The following is a 25,507-nucleotide window of genomic DNA, read 5'->3' as shown; positions in this document are numbered from 1 at the left end:
CCCTGTTATATAATTTAACCAACTAGTAAAACATTCCATGATATTTAGCATTTTGTCGTAGATTTGTATAATTGTCATTTGAAACGGAGGCCGGGCATTGCATCGGCGTTGCGACAGCGCCGCTCGCAACGCGTTGCCATGCCGTAAATCGCCTCGTCCCGACTGCTGCGAAGTGAAGAAGAAGGAGCAGCGAACGAGCCGAGGCCTCTCTTTTGCTGCTGAAGCTTCAACATTTCCATAGATGATGAGAGAAGGATCCACAGCGTCTGGACATCTGTTATAGTCTCCTCTAAAAACCCACGACCACGATGATCATAGACAACGTGGACGCTCTGAAGTCGTGGCTGGCCAAACTCCTGGAGCCGATGTGAGTTCATAGCATGCTAGCAGAGATGTGTGTGTGATGATGCCTCTAGAATGAACCGTTAGCCTGTTAGCCATGCATGCTAGCCAGTGTGACTGTCTGAGTGATGCGTTGGTATTAATGAACCAACCGTGCTAGTAGTGTGCAGCTGCTGCTAGCCGCAGCAGACAGCCGTGTGTGTGCGTCTGTTCTGTTGTTGGCACATTAAATGCAGTCACTGTTGGCCCGTGTGTGGCACAGATCAGCCTGGCCCGGATCGGTTCGGCACGATTTTAGTCACTTACTTCTAAAGTAAAGTTGCAAAAACGGCGCAGTTTGCGGTGTAAACTGCGTCCCAGGCAGCCGGGTTGTTGGTTTAGTTAGCAGCACTAGCAGAGGAGTGTGTTTGTTGTGTGCACAGCTTGGTGCTGTTGCTTGCAGGGTTGATGTTCATGTTAGCTAAATGCTGATCACTGTTTACTGAACTCTTGAGGGCCCCACAGAGACACCACTCGTGTGTTACAGATGTTTAAGTGCATCATCTGGGGACCAGGTGACACATCTGCATTCTGCATTGAGTTCAAGTAACTGAGTCTGAGTGTACAAATGTATCGGTCCATTGGTTACATTGTACACTACAGTTACACTTGGATACTTTTAACACCGACATTTCTACTTTGTATCGTTCATGAATTGAGACATTGTATGTGATGGATCTCTAGAGTTGCGCAACAGTGGCATCTATGATCTGGCTAGTTCTGTTGTCAGTTTGTTTTAAATCACCATAGTGACAAAGTCCCCTCTCCCCTGATTAATTAACAACAGACTCATTCTTTCTTAAAAGGAATGTGTCAACTACTAGTAATCGTGTGTGTGTGTGTGTGTGTGTGTGTGTGTGTGTGTGTGTGTGTGTGTGTGTGTGTGTGTGTGTGTGTGTGTGTGTGTGTGTGTGTGTGTGTGTGTGTGTGTGTGTGTGTGTGTAAAATATATACACACACTTGTGTGTGCTGCATACAATCATGTAGAGACCAGCTTTAAGGTTGGTTCCTTGGTGAGCGTAGTGGACTGGCTGAATAATAAGGGTGAAGCCGACTGAGTTTTACGTTGATCTTTATTTCGGAACCCAACGTAGAAACTAGAGCAAAATGACGAAATGCATCATAATCAATTATCACAAATGAACATGTCATATTTGCAAACAGTCATGTCAAACTCTTATTATTATTAGAATGTTTTCCATAGGCCTGCATCACCAATACAATTAGATAATGCATACATAAACCTCCATATCAAAATGCAATCTAAAAAGATGGCAAGAATGACCCTCGGACAATAAAATACAACAATAAGACCAACATCCCTCAACACAGTACAAGATTGACAAACAATAAAATGATCACCTTTTTCCCCTTCCAGCTCGGCATTAATAAAGTGGCATGTGCAAGTGGCATTTAGATCCAAGGTTGGTTTGGCCATCCGTCCTCATCAGACAAAACCTTTCGGTGTACGCAGTGTTCATTGCTCCTCTGCCATTGAGGCTGTTTTATATAATGCTGCTATCTGCCTCCCCAGCTGGGCATCAGCAGCACCACAGGTGATTTAAATCAATTTCAATGTGCAGGAAACGGTCAAAATAAATCTCAGAGACCTGACATATGGGCATATGGGAAGTCTTTCAAAATAAAAGTCTTAGGGACAACACATTGTGACCATGGAAAGCCCCCTCCGGATCCGTTACAGTGAGCAATGGCTATAGGCCTGTAGACTGGTACAATTAAAAAGTTAGTCTTGGCCGACCAATTCATCGACTATGAGGGAACAGTCCTTTCTAATTAAATTACATAACTTACAGTTTACTATTGCATTAGACCCTTGAGAGGAGTCTATGAATCGGTTCCATTTGTACACTCTCAGAGTTAGCTGGGGAGTTGGGACCACCTAGAAACCCCTCAAGGACCCCTGGGCTGGGGGTCCCTGGACCCCACTTTGAGAACCACTGACTTAGAGTCGAGAAGCCAATCTAATGCGTTTTTTAAATAGTTTTTTTTTTTTTTGCATTTGCATGCTTTATTCAGATGGATACAGTGAAGAGATAAATAGGAAATGAAGGACATTACATGCAGCAACTGGTCCCGCCAGCCGGGAATCAAAACACGTACTTGCCGTCAGGCATTAGAGCCCTTGTGGTATGCACTCTAACCACTTGGATGTTGGGGACTTAATACCCCTATTCTTAGTATAACGGACCTGAATCTGTTTTTTGCCCGTCTACAGTATACCAAATCGCTCAGTCTCCGACAAAAATAGCAAATCAACAAGCCCACAGCGTGAGCTTGTAGATCTGCTGTTGTTGGCGAATGTTCCCCCCAGAAGAGTTGTTTAGTAGAACTGATGATGTGCGTTGCTCTACAGATGTGATGCGGACCCCTCTGCCTTAGCCAACTATGTTGTGGCTCTCGTGAAGAAGGACAAGCCTGAGAAAGACCTGAAAGCTCTCTGTGCTGACCAACTTGATGTCTTCCTACAGAAAGGTAATATAAAGACTGTATGCGCACTATGCGGTGTTGTTGACACTCTTGAATGTCCGAAACATTGGACACCACTTTTGAACGATGAATGCTTTCATTGCAGAGACAACAGGATTTGTCGATAAACTCTTTGAATGTCTGACAACCAAGAACTACTTGGGCAACCCACCTCCCACAGACACACCCAAGGAGGAAGTAAAACCTGTGGTGGTGAAAACTGAAGTGGTAGAGGTAAGAATTGTAAATGAATAGATTCAGAGTCTGTCTTGTTTGAAAAACCAAAAAAGTGCATTTTGTATACAAATGTTTATATTACTAATTGGAATCAACTACACTTTGCTCGACTTACGAGTATACCTTAGGGGTACAACAGTTAATTGAACTAATCAATTATTATTATTATTAGCATAAATTAACCATAAAGTCAATTTCCTTTTTTGGTCTCATCCATTTGGTGCTTTTAATTCGATATACTGCTTTACTTTATATATTGTGAAGTACTTTATGCTGGTAGAAGGTCACCGTGGGTGGGCTGGAGACTGGAAGCTACAGTGCGTTTTAACAGCGGGAGAACAACGGCGAGCAACACTTGAATTTCATTGGCTATCGCCAGACGACGTCACCCAAAAGATGAATTATTTTTATATTTTCGGCCGACGTTCCTCCGCCCACTTTTCGACCATCGCCTGTTCGCCAGCTATCGCCAGTAGTTGCCGGGTCCCATTGACAAATAATGCACTTCCGGAAAATTCGACTGGCTGTCGCCCGCTGTTAAAACGTACTGTCAGAGTTAACCTTTAAACTTCTGCATTTGTGTATTGTGGTTTTGTTGTGTTTCCCTCTCAAGGCTGAAATTGCCCAGGAGCAGAGAGACGTCAGGCAGAGGAGAAGTCCTCTTAGAAACCGTCCCGACTTCAATGAGGCCAGGTATGAGATCCATCTGTCCACCAGCCTGCTTCTGATTCTCAATCGTTGAGTTGGTGTGATTCTCTGACAGGGTCAAGGACAAAGGGCAGCTTTAATAAATGATGAATTTAACCGTTCAGGCTCAAGTTTCAAGTTCAGTGCATATCTCGGATATACAGTATATTATATACAGTACACTACACATGTATGTGCAGATGAGCAATCATGGCATCAAAGTGGTCAATGGAGAAGACTAGACTTTACAGTAAAACTTCACCACCCGTTCAAAAATATGTGCCTCTACGTTAACTCCTGCTTTAGGGTCCAAACATACAGGACGTCAATGGCCAATATGGATAAATCAAATGTCCAAATAGTTTTGACCTCTATCAATATTGTGACAAATCACACAATGCATTGCGATATGATGCAGCGTGAGCTTGTAAATTGCCTATTTCACATAGTTTTAAACCTATTCATATTCAGTGATTAAAACCAGACAAAGAGACAATGCATAACTAGGTCAATATTACAATGACAATATTACGATATCCAAAATCCCAGACAATATCTATTCTCAGGTCACGCTATAAGACAATATCTATTCTCAGGTCATAAATATATTGGCCATCCCTACCCGAACGTCGTAAACAATGGATGGACATTGTCACCAACATTTATTTGTCACCAACACCTGTATGCGTGAGACAAATAAACCCTTCTTGATTGACTAACTAACTACATATAAGACAAGGGGGGGGGTGTACGTGTGTGTACGTCTCCATGGTTGCATGTACGTAGAGTTTGTTCCTGTGAGACCCACTTTTAGCTTGATTAAGGCCCTGGTGTCCCTGGTCTGTGAAACACGTCACTGTCAAGGAACCATTCTGCTTAATGAGGATGGTAAAAAAAGAAAGAAAGAAAAGCAAAGATATGTCAGAAATGGATTAATTGTCATATAAACGGTAAATTAGCACAATGTCCGACTTCAATACATAACTTGTAGAGCTGGAAGAATCTGCTTCTAAGTAACACTATGCTAGAGTAGATAATAACATATATTATTAATTATGCCCACAGTTAAGACAAAATTTGTATCTGCAAAAGTAAACATTTCCTACCTAGACTATCACTCTCACATACACACAACATGTGTGTGAGTGTACTAGTATACTAGATATACCTTTAGGATTTAGCTGTTGTACACGTATGTATCATGTATCTAAATAACGCGCGCACACAGGACCCACGACGACAGGAGGCGAGAGGAGCGCAAGCGGCGTGAGCTGGATCGCCACGGGAAAGGCGGCGGCGGCGGCGGCGGTGGAGGAGGCGGCGGTGGAGGAGGCGGCGGTGGAGGAGTCGGCGGACCTGGTGGCGGCGAGTACCACCGGGAGCGAGAGCGCCACGAGCGCCGCAGGGGAAGCCCCCGCAGGCGGAGCTACAGCCGGAGCCGGAGTCGCAGCGGCAGCCGGGGGAAGAGCAGAGAGCGTGAGCACAGAGGAGGCAGAGGAGGTGAGCCTATAGCAGAGCCCAACCCCCGTCCCCACCACACACTTTTTGTCTCTCGTTTTCTGTCTCCGGAGAAGCCTTGTTGTGGCTTTTGTGCAGCGTAGAGGCCTTTTAGGGTCTGAGAGAAGAGCGCTGGACGTGGCGGGTTGCACAGTGTTTTTGTGTCCACGAGGTGCCGTCCGTGCAGACAATGCCGAAGGCTTATAACTGGGGAGTTGACGACATGGACTGGAATTGGGCCTGTTACCTACAAGGTTGTTTGTTAACCACACCGATCAGCTGCTTTTGTCACTTTGTCCACTTCGTGTGGCTAGGGTAATATTTACTGTAGGTGTGTGTTTTAGCTTAACATTTGTTGCTGCTTAACGGCTTTATTTTTTGTTTTTGTCCAAATGTCTGTCTGTTTTCACTGAATATTTGTCTGTACTTTTGTTAACGACATACCCAGAATGGGGACGCACTGGTTCGTGTGGTTAATTAGCATCACAGCGTTGCCATAGCAACATAAATGTATCTCATCTCAGGACGGTTGAAGAAGCAATGAAGTTGACCGGTTGAAAGTATGGTGTTGAACCATGGTAATGATACTAAAACAAATGAGCTCAGTTGTCTGATGTTGCTCTGTGTACTGTCTCTGTGCTCTCTCAACAGACTTCAAGTCAAAGTTTGAGGTGAAGAGGGAGGACGCCTCTGGCACCTCTTGCTCTCAGCCACAGCCGCACCCCTCCCCTCTCCTTCCAACCCCCCAGCAGCACCCGTTCCCCTCTCTCTCCTCGTCCTCCTCCGGCACCGGGGTCCCGGGCACCGGCGGCGGCCCCATATCCACGCTGGCCCACCTGCCGGACAGCACGACGGACAGCTGGTCCGGCTACTACGGAAACCAGAGGCAAGATGGTGGCAAAGCGTTCAACAGCAAGGGTGCGCCCTCGCTCAAACAGCGTTGTCGGGACTACGATGGTACGACAGACCATTCAGTTTCTTTTTTTATGTGCATATGCGTGTGGTTAATTTTGGGGTTACTGTGTGGCAGCATGAATAATTAACTACAGTTCACAACTTCACGCTAGCAGACACAAACCTCAATGAAGCAAGCACACAACTAACGCTGATTATATTAGAAACATGGACTCGGTCACCATATTCAAAACCCACCTGTTTAGGCTGACCTGTGTGTCTTCTGCTGCAAGCTGTACTTTAGTTTTTGCTTTGCTTTTTAACTGTGTTTAGCATCGACTGTTTTTAACTTGTACGGCGACCTTGAGTGCCCTGAAAGGCGCCTTATAAATACAATGTATTATTATTATATATATTATTACCTTCTGCTGTGTTTACCGGTCAAAATGGCTGCTGTGGAAGGGAACCATGTTGTATTAGGTTGTTCTGGTTATTGTGTGCCGCTGCTGTGGTCCTTTAAATTGGTGCTAATGACCCCTGTTTAATGTTTTCCCACTGCTGGGTCCACGGCCACCCCTCCACAGGGACATAGCAGTCACTTTATACTTATCTCAGTGTCCCACAGGCTTAAAACAGACCACCAGGGACCACCCAGCATTTAACAAAAGCCATGAACAAAAAGAAAAAGTAGAGAAAACAAAATAATGCTCCATTTTGCTCCATGTTTCGATTGTCCATCTCTCCATCTCCATTTGTTGTCTTGCCGCTCTACAATCATACCAGAGTCAGGGAGCCAGTTGTTTGGAGGCATGTCATGAGATGGATTATATTGCATCCTAATACTATTTTAGATTGTGCTAATTTAAAGGACAACTTTGGGTTTTTTCAACCAAGGTTCCTGTGATCTTTTGTGGCCAGATTCAATTTCCTGGGGTCTAGTAGCACTATAAATAAATAATAATAATAATTAAATAATAATAAAGAAATCGCCAAAAGTTTGTAAAAAAAAAAATAATAATACTTATTTAGCCCCATGTTCGAATGCCCTCTGTCAAAAATAACTTACTTAAAACATGAACCTTTGTTGAAAAAGGTTGTCCTTATAGATCACTCACCCATAACAACATATGTTATGAATATGATCTTAATCATCTCGCTTATATTTACCGTAAAGCAAGGCTACCGATAGCTAGGCAACGCTTGGCTCGAAGTGTCATAGGAAAAGAATATCGCGGCCTGCACACAATGCTGGGGACGCCCGACCTTTATAGCCCTTTTTCTCTGAATTATGGCTCAGATTGAGCTGGATTGTTGGCCCGTTCGCCTCCTTCAGGCCTCTTCTACTGGTGGTGCTACTTTGTTGTCATTCCTAATAACACACATAAACATAACAACTCTACACATTGCAATGGTTGTTGCCGACAGATCTAGCTGCGCAGCTCTGAATCTGTCTTGAGAGATCATTTTGCGGGTGACATGTTTGTGCTCAACACGGTCTCTTCCCCTCTCTCCTTTTTTCAGAGAAAGGTTTCTGTGTCCGCGGTGACCTATGCGCGTTCGACCACGGCAACGACCCCCTCGTCGTGGACGACGTGACCCTGCCGGCTATGATCCCCTTCCCACCTCCGCCCGTCGGGATGCCCCCCCCTGCCGGCATGCCCCCCCCTGCCGGCATGCCCCTGCCCGCCGGCATGGCCCCTGCAGGCATGCCCATGCCCCCCATCACAGAGCCCCCGCCCTCCCTCCGGATGCCCTCCATGCCCCACTACGGCCAGCCACCTCCACCCGGGGTCTTCCCCTTGACTGGTAAGCACTGCTTTGACATTGGCTATGTTTATACATGCACAGAAATCCAATCCAAAACATATCAAACAAGAAGACACATCCCAGCTACGCTATTATCGGATTAGCCTGGAAACCAGACGAATCTGCCTGTGCAATATTTTTTAAATAACAGCCATTGGCAGATTTTGTCTGGCCCCGGTCGGTTGTGATTGGATTTTTCATAATTTGCCCCATGGAAATGCAGGTTCCATGCAGAGATTCCAGACTAATATCTACACACAGTACGCACTGATATTGGTCTGGCCATGCCAGGCGGATATCGGCTATCTGCCGTCGGGCAGAAACCTTGTACCTCCATACAATCTCCATAAATGGATGCCCTAGTTTATTGTACAGCAGAGTTACACAAATAGTTGCGGAACTAGACGACCAATGACCTCACAACGCGTTGGGATGCAGTTTCCATTGGAACAAAGGTTTTATTTTTTCTCCATTTCCTAAAGCGTATTAGTTTAGAACATAAAATGTTTCCGCCTAACAGCGACAATATGGTCTTTATATGTAATATTTTTTTACAACCCACATTCCAATATCCTTGTCTACTGTATGTGACCACAACTACACTGATTTCATGCATAACTTGGCTTAAACGATAAATTGTTATTACATGCAATCCCCACACAGAGTGCCCGAGTATCGCTTCGACGCATTGTGAGCTCATAAATCTGCCATATTTTGTTCGACACTGGCACGCAACTACGTTTAAATCACCCTTAACGTTGAGGCATCAGCTAAGGGCCCTTGTGTCTCCTTCAGGGCCCCCACTGATAGCCTCCAGTGGGCTAGAAACCCCCACCCGCCAGTCGGCGATCACCGCCGCCGCTCCCATCGGACCGCCTGGTGTGGGGCTGCCGCCTACTCTTCCTCCTCTTCCTCCTCCGCCTCCTCCTCCTCCTCCTCTGTCCTCCTCGTCATCTGTGTCTCTGCTTCGTCCCCAATATGTCCAGTCTGAATGTAAGCAGCGATGCTTCTTCTCTTCAGATTGGGACTGTGTCTTTGGGGGAGGCACTTGCCCGCATTTGTTATTTGTGTTTGTTTTTGTCTGTTTTTGTTTGTTTTTTGTTTTTCCATTGAAGTAGATGTTTTCTTGTAAGCACTGACTACACACATGCTTTGGCCAGCTTTTGGCATTTATTCAGCTCTTTTGAATGCATTAATTGCATACACTATTCGGTGATATATTTTCTGCCGAATATTTTCTGCGGCCGAATATTCGATGCATCACTAAATGAAATGTTATATTGAACCAGTAGAATATCTCAATACAATATAACTAACACAGCTGCGGCAGTTGTAGTCCGTCTGCTCTTCTATTGAGACATTACATTGTGTGGTTGGGTAGGACCACTGCTGCTTGATTTCAGCTTTAGCAATTGCTGCATGAGATATTGAGGCTTTTTTCAGACTGTAGGCAAATCTGATTTCTCAGTTTCTCCAATATGGTCTTTCGGACTCACTGTATTATTATTATTATTTGAAAGTGATCGGATTCATGTGTTTAGACATCACTGAAAATGGCAGATAAACAAGCTCAGTAGAATTTCAGTAAGTGACATCGTCATAAGACGAAGTATAAATCAAGCTTCAGCGTCCAAGTGTCCAGACTGAGACATCTTTAGAATTCAGATTTGAATGGAATTTCAGAGCACATTCTTTGGTGGTTTCTAAGTTGTTTTACTCCAGGACGGGAACCCCTTTTGGTGTTTTATTCCTTCAGGACGGGAACCCCTTTTGGGTTCAGTATATTAGCAGCATAAAAAATCTATTTTTTGAATGAATATTTGATTTCTTTCAGAAAACGTAGTTTAATTTTAGAATCGGCCTCAGTCCTAAATGGCTTAATTCCCACAATGGAATTGTAGCAGGTGTTCAGTATGTGAAGTGTGCGCATATTATATATATATATATATATAGTGTGTGTTTTAAAAACCTCATTATTCAATCTTGTAAAACATCTGTGTGTGTGTGTCTGTGTCTGTGTCTCTCTCCATTAGATAACTACGACCCAGAGGGCTACAACCCAGAATCTCCAGGTCTGACAGGAGCGGGTCGTAACCAGTACCGTCATTTCATCCCTCGGGTCCAGACCCAACGCTCCAACCTCATTGGCCTCACCTCAGGAGATGGACAGAGCTCCAGAGGTATAGTCCTCCTCATAGGCCTGGGATAACACGCATAGCATTTCATTTCAAACAGCCTAGCCTAGAATAATAGTGATAGTCATAGTGATAGTGATAGATCACGTTTTTTGGGGAGTGGTGTAAAGCACTCTTTCCCAAACAGTGGCTACAGTGGCTCGGCACCCGTTTGTGGGCCGCAGACACATTTTTATGGGTCGCTTAGTTTTTGTGTTTCCTACATTGTTTTGAATTATTATAATTAAAAAGAAAAATAAGTTTTCATAAATTAATACCAATTTAAATGATTTTTTGAAGTAATTTCTTGAATAAATAAGTAGTGAAAATAGCCGATCTATTTTGCGCAGCGTTTATGGTTTTCAATGAGTTTAATGAGTCCTGGGATGCAGGGATGGTCTTTTAGATGAGTCCCAGCGACATTTTATGAGTCCCACTTCAATGACATTACTGTACATGCTGAGTACAGTAGTGCATCCCGTGGATGCAGAGGTCGTTGTTTTTTTGAGTCCCTTAACTATAAACTGCGTTTTGAGATGCAAAATGCACCCTATGTTAATCTCTGATGGTTATGAGTTTATAGATCGGCTGTTTTCATACATTTGGGTCCCGGGCAAGCGTCTAATCTCTCTTTGGGTCTCCACCTATAAAGTTTGGGAACCACTGGTGTAAAGTAACTAAGTGCATTTACTCAAGCACTGTACATACTGTAAGTACAATGTTGAGGTGTTTTTACTTTATTGGAGTATTTCCAGTTTTCAGCAGTTTCTATTCCACTACACCTCGGTGCAAATGTTGTACTTTGAAAACTTGACTTACTTGTTACTTTGAAGATTTTGATTAATATTACAAAACCTTCATTCACCACTTCAACCCTAAATACATTGATGCATTGTACTTTGAAGTAAATTTTGAATACCAGACTTTTAATTTTGTGATATTTTGTGAATACTATTTCCACTACCTCCATATTCCGGGCATTTCAAAATAGGCATTTTCGGTGAAAATAGTCTTATCTAGATTTGCTATTGTCTGTTTCAATCATGTCATTGTGATTTTTGTTGTGTGTTATATTATCTAGCTGCCAACATAGTGATACAGACAGAACCTGCGGTCGCCGCCAGCCCTGCCATCAGCAACACATCACGCTTCATCGTCGAGCAGGACAACAGGAAGAGACCTATGGGACTGGGAGCCAGTATCGCTGAAGGTCCACCCGCTAAAAAACCCTGGATGGACAAGTAAGGACTCGCCACGACACAGGGTGGTGCTATACATTTTAGTTTGTGTTCAGTGGTCACTGGTCATTTCAAACAAGATTACAGACCCCCATTGATGGAAGAACATTGTTCAGCACGCTAACTTTCCAGGAAGAGAGAGGCTTAATCATATGGGTATTAAAACATCAGCGATATAAAATGTAACCCTCGTCTCAGACTACACAGTTTGTACCCACTTAGCCACAGATCTAGATCCCATACTACTGATTGCAATTTCTAGTAACTACCGGCTTCCTCTTTTCCTGGCATTTTCTTTCTAAGTTTTCTACCAGCAAACCAAAAGATATCACTTTTCTCTCTCTCACGCTCTCGGTCTGTTGTTTTTTCCAGGCCTAGCTTCAACAACCAACACAAGAGCAGCTTCCCTAAGAGGAACCATTACATCAACACCAAGTTGGAGGTGCGCAAAATCCCCCGCGAGCTCAACAACATCACCAAGCTCAACGAGCACTTCAGCAAGTTTGGCACCATCGTCAACATCCAGGTAACGTCGGTGAAACCACACACCATGTCTTGACTTAGAGCTGGAGGTTACACCATTGGAGCTGTTAAGACTTATTGGATGAGTGTTACGTTGTGGTGCAATGCTAGATTGAACCACAACGTTTTTTTTATTGATATCAAACAAAAAATAAAAATTCCGATTCTGTGAAGAATAAAGCAATAAGCCATGAGAGGTCTCAGGTTACCGGGTATTTTACAATGGCTGGGAGGCGTAGGCAGTTTCCAACGGTCACATGACGGTAACCAGCCAATCAGAATCAAGTATTGGGACTAACCGTTTTAGAAATTGTGTTTTGTTTTGTCATGCGAATGCAAACACTTGTCTCCCTGTAGGTGGTGTTTGGCGGGGACCCAGAGGCGGCGCTGATCCAGTACACGGTCAACGAAGAAGCCAAGCGGGCCATCTCCAGCACAGAGGCCGTCCTTAACAACCGCTTCATCCGCGTCTACTGGCACCGTGAGGTTGGGGTCGCCAACACGGGGCCCCAGCAGCAGGAGCAGAGTTCTGGAGTGACTCAGGGAGTGGTGCCGGGCCCCAGCCTGGGACTGGGACCACAGCACAGCCTCTTGCATAAGGTTAATACAGGGAACAGAACGACCCATTAATTAAGACCTGAGGCCGGTTCTACTATTGCCTTCCAAATCAGTTCTCAAACTGTTTTTGTAATTCAAACGTATTAAAAAAAGCTTTTCAAACACTCAAAAATAGCAAATGTACAAGCTCACAAATACATTTAATTTGGACCTACAGGTATACATGAGTTTAAAAGATGGATAAAGTGGTTAACTGGGACAATTGAGAACCGGATTTATTTGCCAAATAGTTATGATCCAGTGTCTCGCTATGTGACCCCTCATAGACTATTGTCTATGAGGGGATCTGGCTGTCATAATCTCACAAATGATTTGACCAATCAGTGCCATACTTTTTATGCATGCCACGCTGCCAGTAGGCCACAGAAGTATCCATCTCTTTTTTCCCCCCAACATTTCATAAATGTTTTAATATTTAATATTTCATTTCATAATGGAAACCAAATCTGATATGGCACCGCTTTGCTATATGAAATGCCAAGCTATCATGCCACATCAAAACAGTTTGACCTACTTTATTTTCCGTAGTAACTTACTTTTGGCTGCAGGGAGCAAGATCCTCCATACATTTCCCACACCATGAACATCTTTTCTGTTCATTCTCCACAGGGGATCAAGCAACACAACCCGGCAGCTTACGTGCTGAACAAAACCATTCCCAACAAGCACCGGCTAGTGGGAGCAATGGGGGCGGTGGCGGCCAGCAAGCTGGACGGCTTGCACCCCAGCAGCACGGACCCTGCCGCGGTACGACTCGCTCTCTCCTTCGTGTGCACGTGTGATTGGACTGCATATCCAGTGTTTTTGGCAGCAAATTTTGATTTTAGTCATAGTCTCTTGAATAGTTTTCATTTATCTTTAGTCACATTGTAGTCACCTGGAATGTTTTAGTGTTAGTCTAGTTTTAGTCGACTAAATGTCAAGAGTTTAGTCGACTAAATCTACAGTTGATTTAGTCGACAAATGTATTTTGGCGGGCCTTGATGCTGTCGTAATGACTGATTTTACACAATGCGTCGCACTGCAACACGTGAGCTTGTAGATCGGCTATTTTCAGCATGCAACAAAGTGTAAAATTACTTGTACTGGATCTCTTGTCCACTAATCCCTTCGTAACATTTTAATCTAGTTTTATTTGTTGATAATTATCAATATATTTACTCTTAGTTTTAGTCATCATAGCTTAGTTTTTATTTAGTTTCCATTTAGTTTTGGTTACAGAAAAAAGGTAGTCGAACATGTTTTGTCCTATTGGTTGAAAAAAGAAAACACTGTTGGACTGAGATCCTGGCCTAGGTCAAACAACATGTGTTGCTGTAAGTGTAAAGCAACGTTATTTTTAACCAATCTGTATGACAGTGTATGTTCATGCATAATATCTGTAGTGGTTGGAGGTGTGCAGTGGTTGTACAGTAGGTGGTCTCCCTGCTCTTCCATTGAGTAATTTAGGACATCTACTGGTTGCGAGAGGTATTGCCTGAAGCTCAAAGCACAATATCTCTCCTGCCAAAGCAGGCTTTCTGTAGAAAGGTCCACCCTCGCACGAGAGACGCGTTATTGTAGTCAATTAGTATTGTAAGCATGTGCTTGCTTCCTGCCGAGAATGTTGGGTTTTACGTGACGGTCGTCTGCCATTACATTGGCATCTTTATCTGAAGTCCTTGACATTGCTCTAAAAACATGTTGTTCTCATCAAATCTGTCTTCCGTGTCTCCTAGGTGTCCACATCAGCGTTGACGGCCACCCAAAAGGGCCCCTATGCGTCCATGGCCCACAAGTCCTCCAAGAGCCTGGGGAAGACAGGCAAAGCACTGGAAGCACAGGAGGCCCAGAGGAAAAAACAGGCAGGTTCATGAGTCACCTCCTATCGTCCTGCTAGACTCAAGAGGAAACCTAGCATCTCTATTCGGGGGACAAACATTTGGCAAATAATAGCAGGTCTACAAGCTTGCAACGCTTCTCAACATGACATGGTGTGAGCTTGTAGATCAGCGATCAGCTCTGTTTTTATGCAGAAATCTACAAGCTTTTGATGCGTTGTGAGCTTGTAGGTTAATTTCTGCAAAGAGCTTTGGTGATGAGGGGGGGGGGAAAGGAGCTCCACCAAACGTTGCTGCCCACATCAGTAAAACAAATGTTTTTGTTTTATTTTGTCCAGGAGACGATGAAGCTCCAGCAGGACATGAGGAAGAAGAAACAGGAGATGTTGGAGACCCAGATCGAGTGTCAGAAGGTGAGACAAACTGTGGCGGAACACAATCAATGCTACTAGAGAAGCAAAATGGAACAATGTACTTTAAAGGTGGCATGGATAGACAACATTCAGCCACTAGATGTTGCACTAAACTCCACATCACAGCACCTTTTTTGTATAATAGTCCGAGTCACATCTATAAGGCCATTTGCACCATTGTAACGCAGGGCCTTCCTCCAGGGAAACATAATAGTGTCCCCAACAAAAACCGAAGCAACGTGGATAATGACTACAGCTTACAGTAGAGCAACCAACAAATATTCCATATTTGAATATAAACAATAAAATAACTTGAGTATATAAGTTCAAATTAAAATTAAAATGATAAAATAATCAGCCTCATGATGCATTATTATTATTATTATGGGTTTTTTATAGTGGATCGATCAACCTCTTGCACCACCATTTTGATTTTCCCGTATAGGCGCTGATAAACCGCCTGGAGAAGAACAGGGGGATGAAGCCAGAAGACCGAGCCAACATCATGAAAACCCTCAAGGAGCTGACGGAGAAGATCTCGCAGCTACAGAACGAGATGAACCCGGCCTCCCATGCCGCCAACCAGCCCAAGACCAAGACAGACGTGAGTCGCCCCTGACTCCCCTCACCCCGCACTCACACACTATACGCTTGGGGTTCAGATTGTAGCGATTCTGGTTCCTTAAACCAATTAAGACTGAGACCAGATTCTACAAAATGTCAAGGAATAATGTGTTCCTTCCACACGCTACGTCCGGCCGGGGAAACTCCCCCAGTCAGGTGAAAAGAAGCAGCTTGGACTTGATCCTCATGCATAGAAGGAAGCATGAGGTCAGTCCGCTGCCCCCTCAGGTTGGCAGAGGAAGTGTAGCGCCCAGGATTACACTTGATAATTGTAAAACAAAGCTATAAAGTGACACAGATGCGTTCCAGTCCTAATTTTTAATGGGTTAACAATTCCCTTTTAACTGATTCCCGGTAGTCTCGTTATTAAAGGTCATACTATTTCCAATTCATACAGCCCATAAAAGAGCCTAAGAAACACGCACATTCTATATCTTGGAAGGCAGTTGAGCAGGTTTATTTTTTTACAGTGTTCAGAAACAAGAGGGCAACATTTTGCTGAAAACCCCAATGGCTGCATATGGGCTAATGAGGTATATGGTAAGTAAATGAGTAGCCCTGCAAACCGACAGTTCCTGAGCCATGTGGCCAATGGTTCAGGAGCCTATCTCCTGTTTCTGTAGCGTGAGACATCTATCTTGATGTACAAGTACACCATGTCCAGGGGGTGTACAAGTACACCCCCTGGACATGATGTACAAGTACATCCCCTGGACAGGACGCTAGTATGTTGCAGGGACTTATCCCCCATCCAACCTTTGATGCTGCTTACTACCAAGCACGGTGCCATTATTGTAGTCTTTGGCATGACTCGGCTAGGGATTGACTCCGACCTCCAAGAGATTTTGTGTAGAGCGGTAAAAGGGCGGAGACCCAAGTATAGACCCCTGGGGGTACACCTGCCAAGGAAGTGTGGTATGTAGGGTTTAAGTGGTCAAGGGTGTGACACAAAGTATGCTTAAGTGGATGACAAACAAACCTTGCTTCATTCCACGTGTCCCATTCTATTACATAATGTGAATCCAGGCCCAGAAGGAGCTGTTGGATGCTGAGTTGGACTTCCATAAGAAGATGAGCTCTGGAGAGGACACCACAGACCTGAGAAGGAAACTAGGACAGCTGCAGGTGGAGGTAGGGTACACGCCAGTGTTGATGCCATACTGCAATTTCTAAATCTGATACGAAACCTCCAAATTTTGTTGGAGACGCATGGAGAGGGAAGCGATCGGACCGACCGGGCACAGTGCTCACCAAATAAAAGTAATTCTGGTGTTGCATTTCCCCCCATTGGTGGAGAATTGGTGATTTGCTGTTGAGTTTGCAAGAGTGGCACAATGCTAGACGTCGATTCGCACATGTTTAGACTGGTAAACAAGCACCAGTGCACTGAAAATCTGACACTGTATATGTCTGCACGGCCCATTAGTGTCAGAAACAAAATGCAGTGTGGCATTTTGGATTTGAAGCTGGCAAAAGAGAATAGAAAATATATACAAATAAGACTGAGATTATCCGACAACCTGATAGGCTTTTGCTGTGTGGTGTTGAGAGTGGATATGTAATGAATGCAGGCGCTATAGACACAACCAGAAAACAACAGTGTTCACACATGTTCCGCTCAGCTGGATCACATGTAGAATTACTGGTATGAGCCACTATTTGGCTAAATATCTAACCAATGATTAGCTTTTTTTTAATGAACTCACCAACACTTTGAGGAATTTTGCTTTAAAGAAAATGGTGTTCACAACTAAACATCCTTGGTTGACGCTGTTCTGTAACATCGCTTGCATGTGGGCTGGTTGCCTTTGTCATGGAGACTCTGCTGTCTAACTGACACAACACATTTCTGGAGCAAATGAGACGACTGATGAGAGCTGTGTATATGTGTAACAATTGAGTTTGACCCTGAATAGAGGACAGGTCCAGGTCAGAGTTTCGTCTAGGAATTTTCCTCTCCGGCCAACGTGTTAAATTAATCGGCCATAATTTAATACACGCCAACGTGCGTGTTTACGTGAGTGTGCACCACCCCAACTGTTGCTACAGCCAAGTAGTGCAGCGCGTGTTTGTTTTCCAACCACAGATGCACTGCACGTCTGTTCATATAGTTTCAAAAAGCATCATTCATCTACTCGTTCATGCAGGGGTGTCTCTTGCCAAAAAGAACAAAGTAACTGGGATGGTTGAGTGATATATTATCTACAAGCTACACCACATCCTGTGCATAATAACATTACAGAGAAACAAACTGGCTGAATACGTTTAAGGGCAGGCTATGCATGTCGACCTCGTTCAACTAAAGGTTGAAGGAGGTTGTATGAATGCTGATAGTTCTTCAAAATTTCCATCACTTTCCAAGTTCAAATCACTTTCCTAGTTGGATGTCACAGAATGGGCAGAAAACATGACATTTCCCGATCTAAATGAATGGTGAAATTAAAAGTGAAATGTCTGATCGCTTTAGTGATCCCACAATAAGTGTACTAATAATACATCTTGTAGCATTGGAGCAAGGCATAGCATAGCCTTTGATTATTTTATTTATCGGCCAATTCAGATTTCCAGGTGTTCAAACACTTTAACAGAATAATCTCAAGTGTGGTGTTCTACATGGAATGAAGCCCCCCCCCCCCCCCCCCCCCCCAAATCTTGTAGCCGTCAGGATAGCCAAAGAAAGCTAGCAGTGGAGATGGAAGGAAGGCAGACCCTAACCCAAACTATTCCTCATCAATCAATTGATTGGCATTTTTATTAGTGTGCATACATTAGCTAGTATTGAAAACCGCTCAAAACCGCATATATAGACAGACAGACAATGGGAGTAGTATTGCCCTGACCAAAGCTCCTTCTAAGGCAAACACCATGACCGTGAACTCTCACACTCAAAAGCAAGACACATAGATGCCAAGAACATGGCTTGTGTTCACAAATCCCCATCTGACACGAGTGCCACCGCCCTCACTCTTCCTGCCCTGCGGGGTTTTAAATTAGCCCCATTGTTAAATATGCATGCCCCCACCCCATCCAACCCCTAGCCTCATTCTGCACATTAAACTGCAGCCACTTAAGCAAGCCCAGAGGATTGTCTGCTAAGGAACCAAATAAAGATGCCGCTTGCCAGACTCGATAGAGGCACGCCTCATTAAAGTTTGAGCCGCCACTCTTCGTGCAGAGACTCGAGGGGGTGACAATTGGTGAGCGGGGAGAGAGTGGGTGAGGAAGGGACTAAATGGATGGGAGGAGAGGCTGTGAGGTTCTGGCATGACGGAAGATGTCACTTTAAAAATGGAGGAGTGACAGCCATTTGTAAAGAAGGGAAGGAGAGAGGAAGTGTTTGGTGTATTTAGACTTGACCAGGTGCCAAATGTGTTTTTGTTTTTTTCTTTTAGGAGAATGGGGACTAGCATTTCTTTATTTATTGATATAGCACTGTGTACAGTATAGGCGAGATAGACACAGAATCTGAGAGGGAGACAGTGTAGGAAAGACGGACAATAGAACGCTGAGAAGGAGACTGTGTAGGAGAGACTGTAGAAGAACAGCTGAGAGGGACACGGTGTAGGAGAGACTGTAGAAGAACAGCTGAGAGGGACACGGTGTAGGAGAGACTGTAGAAGAAAAGCTGAGAGGGACACGGTGTAGGAGAGACTGTAGAAGAAAAGCTGAGAGGGACACGTGTAGGAGAGACTGTAGAAGAACAGCTGAGAGGGACACGGTGTAGGAGAGACTGTAGAAGAAAAGCTGAGAGGGACACGGTGTAGGAGTAGCAGACAGTAGGAAAGTTGAGAGGGAGACAGTGTAGCAGGAAAGCTGAGAGGAAAACGGCGTAGGAGAGACTGACAGCAGGAAAGCTGAGAGGGAGTTTGCATTGAAGAGACAGTGGAGGGAAGGATCTGTCAAACTGAAGACTAAGTGCATTTTAACTGAAACTGACAAGCCACTATAGTGTGATAGATTGATTGTGATGACCATTCCTACCACACTGGCCAACACACCATTATCTAAAGCTCAGATTTAATTTCTGAAGTGTGCGTGTGTGTGTGTGTGTGTGTGTGCGTTAATGTATCGATGAACGACAGCAACCCATTCAAACCGGGAAAGCATCTGTCATTTTTTTATTTTCTGCGATGGCTGTTGAAAAATGTTGAGCTTGTACAGCTGCTATTTTTTAACATTTTTGAAAAATCTTGAAGGTATGAGAATTACAGATTGTTAAACCTCCTCTTCCAGGCGACGTGGCTGGGTCTGATCCGACCTCCTGGGGGTCGGGGCCGGGGTAGAGGGAGGATGGCCTTGGATCCCGGCGCTGGGCACGTGGGCCACTGCCGGGGACGGAGCAGGGACATGATGTCCCGGGGCGGGGTCCTGAACCGCATGGTGGTTGACCACCGAACCCGGGCCCTGGCCATCCTGGGGGTCACCCAAGAAGAGAAAGAGGAATTGATGCCGCACTTTGTGGTAAGTACAGGAAATGACCGTACGTTTACAAACGGGTTCAAGAGCTGTAATACCTGCCATTGGAAAAGAGTTCATCATTAGCGAGAGTTGTTACTCGGCTAAGTCCACCGACTGGGACCGTATGGATGCAGTAAGTAACCCTGCACAAGGCATGTGCACTAACTATGAAACTCCAAAAAACATGAATAAAGAGCCTAAATGTGGCTGTCTTCACATGCTAATAGTCAATGCCCATGTGCTGTCTTCACATGCTAATGGTCAATGTGCAAGTTCAGATCAATTGCTCCACCCATTGAGGAGAAGAAAATGCAGATCGGACGGGCGGACAGAGGTTCCTTCATTGTATTAGTGCAGTAAGGGTTCCCGCGGATCCTTAAAAAGTCTTGAATTTAGTTTGCGAAATTCACGGCCTACAAATGTCTTAAAATGTCTGGAATTGTGTAAGTGGGGACACTGGGGGTATTACATTGGCAGGACCTCCACAACTCTTGAGTGTTACAGGCCTGTAAGTGACCATTTAGAACCCCCTCAAGGAACGCTGAGGGTCCTGTGACCCCATTGTGTTCAGCCTTAAATCAAGCACGTCACGCCTCGCTCATCGCTTGTTTTTCTGTCCCAGAAATTTGGTGAGATCGAGGATCTGCGTGACCAGGACGCCACCAGTGTGGTGATGACCTTTAAGACCCGAAGCGAAGCAGAGAATGTAAGTCACACAGAACAGAACATCACTCCCTCTCACATATCTCTCTCAACGGTCATTTGTTGGCTTGCTTGCATAAACATATTTGGCCAAAAACAGTTACTATTTACATTTGAATGTGCTATTGAATAGAAAACAGATTATCAGATCAGATAGGCCAATAGGTTTTATGGCGTTCAATACTTCCCACAATTTCTTGTGATATCTGTTAATGAAGCAGATAGCAGTTCTACAAGCTCACAACCTTTTAGATCGGCTATTTTTGGTACACGACACTGGCACGCAACTACATTTAAATCATGCGTTACTCAGTGCTGTCTGTGTAGAAAAGAGTGATTGTGTTCAGCCACAGCTTAATCACACACCCCACACACCACCTTGCTTCTTTAGGCAGCAAACCAAGGGGCCAAGTTCAAAGGTCGCGTGTTGCAGATATCATGGTACAAGCCCAAGGTGCCATCTGTCTCAGCTGAGCCAGAGGAAGAAGAGGCGAAGGAGGAAGACAATGCGGTACGCCACTCTTCATCACTTTCACCACTTGATTGTTATTGTGCATGACAAATAGTGAAAATAGCTGATCTACGCACATTTGTCTTTCAAATACTGGTAAGAAATGCATTGGCGTCTTGGTAGTTTCTTGGTCGCATCGCATTGGGTACTGATTTCTCTCAATCCCACAGGAGGAGAGTAGCTCTTATTTGCCTGAAGAGGAGGAAGAAGAGGAGGAAGACGAGGATGAAGATGATGATTACGAGAGCCGGAGACGATTATGGAGACGATGAAGGCGAAGCCAAACCGCAAACCCCTTATTCTACTCACAGATGGCCGGTTATCTTCTTTTCGTCCTGAGTTGCTGCGACTTGAATTCACCTTTTTACTCCTTTTCCAGTGTTTTGAGACTTGAGGCTTCTAATGAATGACTAATGTCTTGACTTTAGTTATTTGTGTAAAGAAACCTGGAGGGCAAAGCTTTTTTTTTTTATCCCTTGACTTGACGGAAGGCATATTTAAAACGTCTCACTTTTGCTGAGAATGATTAAGTGTTAAGTTGTACTTATAAATAGAAAACAAATCTATATGTCTGTAAGTTTTCAGTGTGGTTTAAGCAGATGATATCAGTAATGCACAACATTTGTGTCTACTGTGAATAGGTATTTTTATACATATTTAAGCTATCCTCTATCGTTCCCACAGTTTTGTTCCTAACCTGGGGACAGCGATCTTAAATAGGACCCCCCCACACCCACACCCAACTACCTAAAGTTACCGTGCCGTCCCTGTACTGCTGTAGTGAGGTATGATCATCCACTATCTAGTGCTAAGAGTTTATGAACTGAAAGTGTGCATTCATGAAGCATCCAAACATACATTACTACCAGCCTACGTGAATATGAGTACAGGCAATATCACCATATTCTCATGACAACCATGTTGAGCGAAATGGCTGCCCTGTGAATATGGTACCAGTATGGGGTGTTGATACTGTATTACAACTGCATATGTCTTTTGCACCCAAAAATGTCACAAATCATGCCCTCCACCCTGTGAGTTTTCTTGCCACTTGACAACAAGGCAGGTGCGAGCAGTTAGGTGAGCGAGTGCCCGGTCTGAGCCCCCAATGGCCTGTTTTAGCGGACTTTCTTAGCTACATAATGTAAAGAGACTGGCTGCGAGCTAGCGCACGCAAGTGAGGACAGCGTAGCCAGTGGAAAAAACTGGGGCTGTTTTTTGGGTGCAAAAGGCATACACGCATCACAACTTTAGCACAGGTACAGAGCAGTGGGCAAAGGTTCGAGAGACAAACCCTAAACAATGTTTACAAATGGCATCCCCTCTTGATTGATTTTGTTTTTCCCGACTTGACGTCTGGTGCCACTTTCTGTACATATTAGCCTAAATAATTACGTGGGTGCTCCACATTTTTCTAGTGTGACCATTTTTGAGTAATAGGCTCCATGCATAACTGTAGTCCCGGGTTTCCCTGAAGGTGGAATACCGTGTCATGCTCCGTTTGATTTTCCCATTGCTTTGTTTGGCTCGGCAGCAATCAATCAAATGAGCCAATCAATTGAAGCTATGGGAGAATGAGCTGGAAATGGAAATTGGTATAGCAACCTTCTGTAAACCCAGGACTACAGTTTGGCACAGGGCCGTTCCCCAGTCGATGTCCTGGCCGTCCAAGAGGCCTGTCACTGTCAGGACAAGGATCATGTCACCCATGTCAAACATTTCTGACATCTATAGACGGGTGTTTGAATGTAATATTGAACATTTGATTTTAATATATAATTTCCTTCTCGCCTTACATAATCAGCTCGAGGCTGGATTTTTACAAGAATTTGTGATTTACTTTTGTAAATTTTGTAAATGTTTGAAAGAGAAATTACTGTTGATACTTTTTTTTTTTTATTATTATTTTGTCTTTCATTTTTAAGTTTTGAGCGAGTGGGGTTTTGGTCAGGGGGCAAAGAGTCGTGTAGCAGTGTGGTTTTAGTGCTAAACCAGCCCATGTACTTTGTAACGTCACCCAACAGTCATTTTCTGTGAACATTTCACACTTCTCCGTGCAGTTGAATATTGGTTTCTGAAAGGGCATCGTGATTCACGCACAGTGCTGCAGAGTGTAGAATAAAGTCAGCAAGACGGCGCCCTAAGAGACAAGCTTTTAAGAAAGTGCCCCTTTTGATGACAAAAGCTAGATTTTGTATTTTGTCTTGCGTATACTGTATTTAGTAATCATCGGGTGGGAGAAATTCTTAATCTCGTAACACAGTAGACCCATATGACAAGTTAATACTTTTCTGTCTAGATGTGTTTTGTTTTGTGAGAGTGATGTGTTCACAGTATTTGTTATTATACAACCCTATCATCTGCTACTAGAGCCAGTTGCCAGGCTATCCCAAGTCACAATACCAAAATATGGTGATATATTACTGCTTATGTCAACAAGGCACGGAACCCAACCTCCTGTTTTACTCATACATAGATCGGTAGAAAAGATGGCCCCGTTTTCAGCCTGTGTGGAAACCTAGTCATCAGTCAGAGAACCACATTGTTATTGTGGAAGTAGAGGTTAACAGCTAACGAGAGCACTTTCTATTTCATTTGTGAATGTACAGTGGTACACTACGATTCACCTTTAGTTCTACGTAAAGGTATAGGCTACTGTTTTGGTTCTGCTTTATCTCATCTTTCCTCCTAGAGATGTACTGTTTGCTATAATATTTGAGTTACATATCTCACAGAATGCAGTCTGGTATCTCAAGGCCTTCGCCAGTGACCTAATCACCTTGTATTACTAAGTAATATAAGCTCCACTAATTCTCAGCTGAGGGGTGCATGTTTTATTTTATAGTCAGTTGATTAATCCTGCTTTGAAACTTACAGGTGGCAGATTTCAAGGCCCTCACCATACATCAGGGTGTAAGCGAGATACCACACTATTTGCCAGAGCCTATACAATAAACTTATTTTAAACGGTGTGGAGCTGTAATGTGTTAAACTTTAGATTTTTTTTAATTTACAAAGGCAGCTCCAAGGCGCACAAGATTATCCGTTTTCAGTTTGCAGGAATCGGCTGTCCTTTTCTATTTTTTTTAGAAAACGTATTTTATTTAAGAGCATTGATTGAAAAATGCTTGAAATAGTTTGGTTAGATTAGATCACTGGCGGTAGCCTTTATATAAGGAATTATCTACTGTCAAGCTTGTGTAAATGAAGTTTCAGAAAGGATGGCCGTCTCTCAACCCTAATGCCTAGTTAATGCTCCTTCGTATGGTGGTGTTGCAGTCGCGCACTGGAAATAGCCGATCTGCATGATACAACACTGTTGTACGCTGAAGTATAGATTGGACTTATCTTTTTGTACTATACTGTATGCTACTACGACACAACTGTAAAAATGTAAAACATTTATTGGATAATAGTTTTGGATTTGTTACTGTTTATATTTGCAGGATGTGGATGTATTTTCTTGATTTATTCTGTTTGTAAAAACAAAAGGATTTCTAATTTACTAGCATGTCTGCTTTTGCCAATAAAGATGAAGGAATGGGTTGTGTTGAGGGTGATCAAGAAAGGAAAAAAAAAACACCTAAGAATTCATATGAATTGGAAATTCAAAACATATATTTTTTAAATATCTGATTTAAAAGATTAAAAAAGAAAAAAAAAGATTGCTCAACATTGGTGGGGGAAAAAAAGAAACCATTCCGCAATATTACCTTGAAATCGTGTGTGGTCTCCTTTCTTTGGTTCCTATACCCTTTGACATCACAATGTACAGATTTAGAAAGTAGGGTATTTGTGATGTATATATATTTGTTGTGTTTGTTTAGTAACTTCTCTCCAGCCCTTAAACAGAAAATACATTTTCAGTGTGGTGCACTGGTAAGGTCCATGAAAGTAGCCTTTGAGGAGATTGACGTTCAGCAACAGTCTTCTCAGTATTTCATTGCACAGGATGACAGATCGATAACTGAAGTCTAATAGGAATACTAATACTGTCACTTTACCTAAAGTAAATGTCACAATGTCATGCTATATAGGGCATTATAATTTAGTAAGATACAATTGCTAATATAAAATGTTATCACTTAAATGTCAAAGTATTACATATAGGCCAATAGTAGGCCTTATATGACAAAATTGCTGATTTGTCTATATAGCTAAGCATATTGGGCTACCTTGCCTAAATGACTGCACACTTAAAGATGGAGTGCTGTCATTGTTGTACTTTTTCTGTCCTATGGAGTTAACATCACTCTAATAGACCATCAGGTGTGGTTAGAATATTCAAATATGTCTTTTTGGATTCTTCCTGAAAGCTGTTAGCTCAAAAGGCCCAATTGAAAATACACAATTTTTGTGACATCATAACCCTAACCCCTCTGCCATTATCATACAATACAGCTGTGGTTCAGGTGGGTGGTGAAAAACACGTATACTT

The 25,507-nt window shown here is 43.5% G+C and overlaps 1 protein-coding gene across 3 annotated transcripts; it reads left to right on the top strand.

Annotated features, from left to right (window-relative positions):
- The first annotated feature begins 48 nt into the window (after positions 1 to 48).
- rbm27 (RNA binding motif protein 27) lies at positions 49 to 24,789 on the top strand. Of its 3 annotated transcripts, XM_079508401.1 has the most exons (21): positions 49 to 367; positions 2,756 to 2,874; positions 2,975 to 3,102; positions 3,719 to 3,798; positions 5,021 to 5,292; positions 5,941 to 6,246; positions 7,705 to 7,989; positions 8,785 to 8,982; positions 10,023 to 10,169; positions 11,245 to 11,404; positions 11,774 to 11,927; positions 12,281 to 12,523; positions 13,151 to 13,288; positions 14,260 to 14,385; positions 14,700 to 14,774; positions 15,220 to 15,378; positions 16,425 to 16,529; positions 19,632 to 19,859; positions 20,479 to 20,562; positions 20,950 to 21,069; positions 21,240 to 24,789. In XM_079508401.1, the coding sequence occupies exons 1-21, from the start codon at positions 309 to 311 to the stop codon at positions 21,339 to 21,341; spliced, it is 3,288 nt and encodes a 1,095-aa protein (XP_079364527.1). In that variant the 5' UTR covers positions 49 to 308; the 3' UTR covers positions 21,342 to 24,789. The 3 variants fall into 3 exon arrangements, with proteins under 3 accessions (XP_079364527.1, XP_079364529.1, XP_079364528.1); XM_079508403.1 differs by lacking the exon at positions 8,785 to 8,982; XM_079508402.1 differs by lacking the exon at positions 16,425 to 16,529.
- The last annotated feature ends 718 nt before the right edge of the window (positions 24,790 to 25,507 follow it).

This window comes from Electrona antarctica, assembly GCF_951216825.1.
Source record: "Electrona antarctica genome assembly, chromosome: 8".
In the NCBI taxonomy this organism is placed as follows: Eukaryota; Metazoa; Chordata; class Actinopteri; order Myctophiformes; family Myctophidae; genus Electrona; species Electrona antarctica.
Note: the sequence above shows the minus strand (reverse complement) of the source record. Positions and strands in the feature narration are given on the sequence as shown.

Coding starts and splice junctions, on each gene's coding strand:
- rbm27 (XM_079508401.1), top strand. CDS start 309: ATGATCATAGACAACGTGGACGCTCTGAAGTCGTGGCTGGCCAAACTC. Junction 14,386..14,699: donor AGGCCCAGAGGAAAAAACAG/GCAGGTTCATGA, acceptor TATTTTGTCCAG/GAGACGATGAAGCTCCAGCA. Junction 15,379..16,424: donor AGCCCAAGACCAAGACAGAC/GTGAGTCGCCCC, acceptor ATGTGAATCCAG/GCCCAGAAGGAGCTGTTGGA.